Source organism: Lolium rigidum, chromosome 5 (assembly GCF_022539505.1).
Source record: "Lolium rigidum isolate FL_2022 chromosome 5, APGP_CSIRO_Lrig_0.1, whole genome shotgun sequence".
Lineage (NCBI taxonomy): Eukaryota > Viridiplantae > Streptophyta > Magnoliopsida > Poales > Poaceae > Lolium > Lolium rigidum.
In genome coordinates, this window is record NC_061512.1 from 108759302 (window position 1) to 108764607 (window position 5306).

At 41.0% G+C, this 5306-nt stretch overlaps 1 protein-coding gene across 1 annotated transcript; it reads right to left on the reverse strand.

Moving 5' to 3' along the window:
• Positions 1-2177: 2177 nt before the first annotated feature.
• Positions 2178-3741, reverse strand: LOC124656243 (UPF0481 protein At3g47200-like). The gene is made up of 2 exons (XM_047195024.1): positions 3115-3741; positions 2178-2885 (listed from the first exon to the last, which is right to left on the reverse strand). The coding sequence occupies exons 1-2, from the start codon at positions 3739-3741 to the stop codon at positions 2178-2180; spliced, it is 1335 nt and encodes a 444-aa protein (XP_047050980.1).
• Between the last annotated feature and the right edge of the window lie 1565 nt (positions 3742-5306).

Genomic DNA, 5306 nt, shown 5'->3' on the forward strand with positions numbered 1-5306 from the left:
AGGCTAATCCTTATTTACTTCAGATATTATACACTAGAAAAATATTTGAAGGAGAAGATGATACAGATTATGCACACCTGGATTACTTTAATGACATTTATGAGACATTTAAAGTTAAAACCTTCTCTTATGATGATATGAAAATAAAGTTATAAGTCATGCACTTTCAAAATAGCACTCGCTTGGTATAAAGCTTTGTCCATAGAATTTAAGGACACCTAGAAGAATTTATCACAAGCATGCTTGTCATTATTATCTCGTGAGTAAACTGATGGAGCAATACGTACTATTTCTTATTTAAAAAATAGACCAGGTGAAAGTCTTTTAAGATGTTATGTGAGATATAATGATTTTCTTATTAAATGTCCCCACCATGATCTACCTAATTGGTATGTTATATATGTTTTTTATGGAGTACTAAGCGATGCAAATAAAAATGAAATAGATATGGCCTATAGAGTATCTTTTCTAGATTTCACTATCATAATGGCATGGAAATTACTAGATACAATTCGTCACAATAGAGAAACTTGGTCTTCTGATCTAGGAGATGAAGGATAAATTAAAATTCAACATGACTGCATTAAAGCTTTTGTAGCAACATGAAAAGTAGATGAACTTGTTGAAAAACATCATGTGGATATCCATATTGTCTTGCATGTCATACAAGATGTTGTAGATCAAATTAAAGCACCTATGAAAGGGTGGATTGGGTACGGTAAGCCCGCTGGGAAGACACCTACAAAGAGTAAAACATGTTATGCTTGCATTGCTGCTCCTTTGGGTCCAGTTCAGGAGAGACCTCCTTGTGAGGATCATCTTATCTTCCCTAAGACCAAAAGAATGCATGAACTAGCATATGAAGCCATGCAAAACTTGTTGACGAAGAAAAACTCGCTCCTAATATAGTTAAAGAAGCACCCAAGGAATCTGAAGTTGTTGAAGAGGTAAAAAGTCTTGAGGAATGCATGTTCCCAATGCAAAATAGTAAAATGGAAGAAGACACTTCGAAACTTATTAATGGTAAGATCAAGAGTAAGGAATTTGATAAGCCCTTATTGCCATGTTCTTTCGGTGGACTCTCTTATTATGGTTTTTGTGATCTAGGATCTGCTGTAAATGTTATTTCTAATACCTTCTACCATTTGATTTTACAAGATAGAGAACCATCCGTTCTTCACGGTACTTATATTACTATTTAGATGGAAGATAGAACTCTTAGAGTACCTCTGGGAATAGTTAAGAATGTTTAATTAAATGTTGGTCCGCATACTTTTCTCATTGAGCTCGTTGTTATAGATACGCCACATGAACAACTTTTACCTGTTATCTTTAGAAGAGCATTTTTAAACCATGTTAATGCTAAAATTGATTGCAAAGAGGAGACTATATCTCTTAAATTTGGGGAAGAGAAAGTGAAATTCCACTTCTCCAAATTTAGAGACCAACCTTACTACAAGGACCTTGAAGATCAAGAATGTACAACCATCACTGATCTAGCTGCTATGTTCTATGGTACTCCGATCGATGATACAAAGGGAAACTTAGAGAATGAAGAGGGTATTATTGAAGATCCAAAGAAAGAATAATTAAATGATTATCTTGACTCAATACCTATGATGGAACCTCTTATGATTGAAGAATATGAACAACCAGAAAGGAAGGGAGATGAAGAACTTCCACCACTAGAACTCAACCCTCTTATTATCACAAGCATGAAAGAAATAATGACACGAAAAAATGTTAAGCGTAAGTTGGTCCGTTGGATTTCTCTTTTGCAAGAGTTTAAACTACATGCATGTAATAATTGATGGAAGAGGGTAATTAATTAATTAATCTCATTCGTATGAGTACATTGGCACTAGGGCCTTATAATCCTTAACAGAGGAAGTCTCAATTAGATGAAACCAATGAATCACTCAATCAGTTTTGACTCGGAATTACGGAAAGAGCCAAAGAGGTAGTATCCTTTTATTGACCGTATTAATAAGTGACTTACTAGTTACTACTGATTTGCTTACTAGCTTTTTACTAAATATAATTGAATTTGTTGTGAAATTTCTCATTTCACTCACATCCACACTCAACGTTTAAAAGTTAGTTTACATACTCCCTTTGCCAGTGTCTAGATAGATCCAAACTCGAACAAATGCTAGTTAGGTGGTACTAGTTAACTGCTACGACGTGAGCTTGTAAAAGGGTGCAACAGTATAGAAGGTTTGCAAGAGTGTGGCGACTAGTAGGATAACAGTGGCGACGAGGGAAATGAACACCCAAGGGTTCCTCAAGTAGGTTTGTATGAAGTTAGCCCGCCACCGATTAAAGCTCTTCATGCAGTGGGCATTCACCTGCCGCTGCACGTCGTGGAGCCTGCTTGACGGGCTCATCACTCCTCCCTTGTTTAATGTATTGTTGAGGAGCTTGGCCACCTCCTCGTCACTGCCCAATCCACTCTCGATGATCATCTTAGATCTGAGGAGCGCTACATCCTTGGCCGAGCTGATCATGTTGTCCATGAAGATCACGTACGCCGTCACGTCGTTGCCAGCAGGAGGGTGCAACCGTTCGAATGCCATCAGATTGAGGAACCTCTTCTCGGTGCCTTCGTCGACCCTCATCGCCGGCATGCTTAGCACGCCGTGTTTGAAGTGGACGTCCAGGAGGTTGTCAGTGTCACTCACCTTGAAGATGATTCCTGCTTCGTGGATCTCCATTGCAGGGGGCATGACATACGCTTTTGATCCTTTGCGGTCTTGGTGGTCATCATGGGTGAGGCTTTGGTGTAAGATGTCGAGGGGATGGAGCCCCGGAGGATTAGTATCAACCATGTGTCGGTGCCACGGACATAGGGAATCAAGCACCAACTTGCTGATCTCTCGAGCGTTCTGCAGCAACCAGTTGACATATATACATAGTTAGACCCAGGGTGCATCCTGCATTATTAGTTTGGAAACTTCATTGTGTTTAGAAAAAGTTGTGAGTGGGCACATACATACTTGCAACGTCTTAAATTTTAGCACATTGTTCTTAAAAAAGGTTTTAGTGAAAAAAAGAAAGGAAAACGGAGAAAAACTAATTACTGAATTTGTTGGTAACTTTGTAAGTCGGTAATACCTGATATCTTTCATGATCTAGAACGAGTAGTAGCCTGTGGAGAAGAAGCAGAGGCAGCTGATTCTCCATGACTAGCATGTCAGATTGGATATATAGCCACAAGTACAGGTAGCCGTACTGGCTAAAGACTGGGTCGTTGGGCGCGTAATCCTCGTGTACCTTCCCCTGCAGCGCGTCCATCCTCATGGCCTCCAGCAGGAAGCAGCCGTCTGTGACCATGAGCTCTACGAACCGCTCGCAGTTGTCCGGCCCTCGCCACTCGTCGCCGAGGTCCTTGTAGGCGTCCTGAAGCTGCTGCGTCACCTCCGCCACGGCGGCGACGAACTGCCGCAGCGGCTTGCGGGAGCGCTTGACCAGGTGCACCACCGCCCGGCGCTTGTGCTCCTCCATGGGGAGCAGGTCGGGCTCGCCGTGGTGGAAGGGGCCCAGTGACACCAGCTCCGGCCGGTACGCCTTGCTGTTGTGCAGGTTCTTGATTCGCTCCGGCACCAGGTAGATGGAGTGCCTCTTCCACCGCGCCATCTCCACCGCCGGGTCGATGACGCCGATCGTCTTCTCCATCTCCACCACCCAGCTGCTAGAGCCCATGGATGGTTCGTGCTCTATCCTTACGTTGTACTTGTCCATTGTGTTAAACTTTTTAGCCTCACCTTAATCAGCTTGCGTGTTTGCTCCATATATATACGAGAGAGGGAGGGTTGCGTGTGTGAGGGGGCGACGTATATGTAGAGTGTACTTGTTTTAACCATCTCTAACCGATCACCTAAAATTTAGAGAACAAAACAACTCTCTATATCTTAACTTTCTATATTTAATTCTCTAAATTGTGCACCACAGATTCGATCCCCAGTAGATTAGAGGACATTTTTTTGCAAATCAACCATATGAACCAAAGTTCAATATTACAAACCGAATTAAATGTAATAAATTAAATTAATCATTATTACAAACCTAATTAATGAACGTAATAAACTATTTCAAATCAAACAAGTGAAAACACAACATAACTACCAATCGCTATGGAGACATCAGTGATGCTCAATAAGATCATCTTGTAGCCATCTATGTCGTCTTCTTCCTCCTCCAACAAAGAATCGTTGAAGAATATCACTCTCAACCTCTTCATATGTAGCCGAAGGTGCTCTCGATCAAGCCGGTTGCTACGAATAAAAGAAAACTCGTATGAGAAGGGATCGTGTGCAGTGCGATAGGTACTCCTTCCGATTCTTTTTAATTGACTCAAATTTAGCATAAATTTATATAAATTCGAGTTGATTAAAAGGGATCAGAGAGAGTAGTGGTGCTAGCTAGCTATAATGCGTGTCGTATACATGAACGTTGATCCCAGGTTGCGTGAGAATGACCAAAGATTTGAAAAGAGAGACACTTCATGGAACAGCTGAAATCTGTTAAAGCCTTAAAGGTTGTCTACTAAAGCTAGCTAGGAAAAGCTAGACACTCTGCATGGAGTAGACCGAGTACGCGCGTAGGGGCCAATGACAGTGAACAGTTCCGGAAACCTTTCGTAGATTGAAGGCAAAGAAAAAGAAAAGACCGGTCAGGTGGGGAAGCCGTGTGTCTTTGGTGCACTCTCTCACCCATTACAACATCTCTGAAAGATTCTTTATACAGCGGTACGGTACTATAAAAGTATCATATGTAATACCAGAAATCTGTTTTATGGCACGCGCCGGAGGACCAAAACGCAGATCCCATAGACGTACCCTAAAACGGAAATACAGTAAACGTTTGCGGGATCTGTTTCGCGGCTCCTGATGCGCGAAAGAGGGTGGATTCAGCCTATACAACTAGCCACAATGAGAGTATCATAAGTAGTATCATGCATGCCACGTCGGCAAAAATTTGATGTGGCACACCAATTAATGAGGTGGGAGATTAGAGTGGTATCATAATATGATACCGTATCATAGCACGTAAAACTAAAAAACTTAATGGCAAACACATCATGTACACACATTTGCATTGAGATTCTACAAAACATTAAATATAATGATACTATGATACTATCTTATGATACTAAAGTATTGTGGGGTTGATATCATAAACTAGTATCATGTGCATGATACTAGTGTATGATACTTCCTATTTTGACTAGTCTACTAGATGATAGCTTGCGTGTTGCTGCGAAAGTTTAGAAAATAAAATTATGTGTACGACATGTATTAAACTTA

What these genes read in the sequence shown, in the direction of transcription:
- LOC124656243 (XM_047195024.1), bottom strand. Translation starts at nt 3,741, where the DNA reads ATGGACAAGTACAACGTAAGGATAGAGCACGAACCATCCATGGGCTCT. An exon ending in TAGATCATGAAAGATATCAG is followed by an intron (nt 2,886 to 3,114) that starts GTATTACCGACT and finishes TGGTTGCTGCAG; the next exon opens with AACGCTCGAGAGATCAGCAA.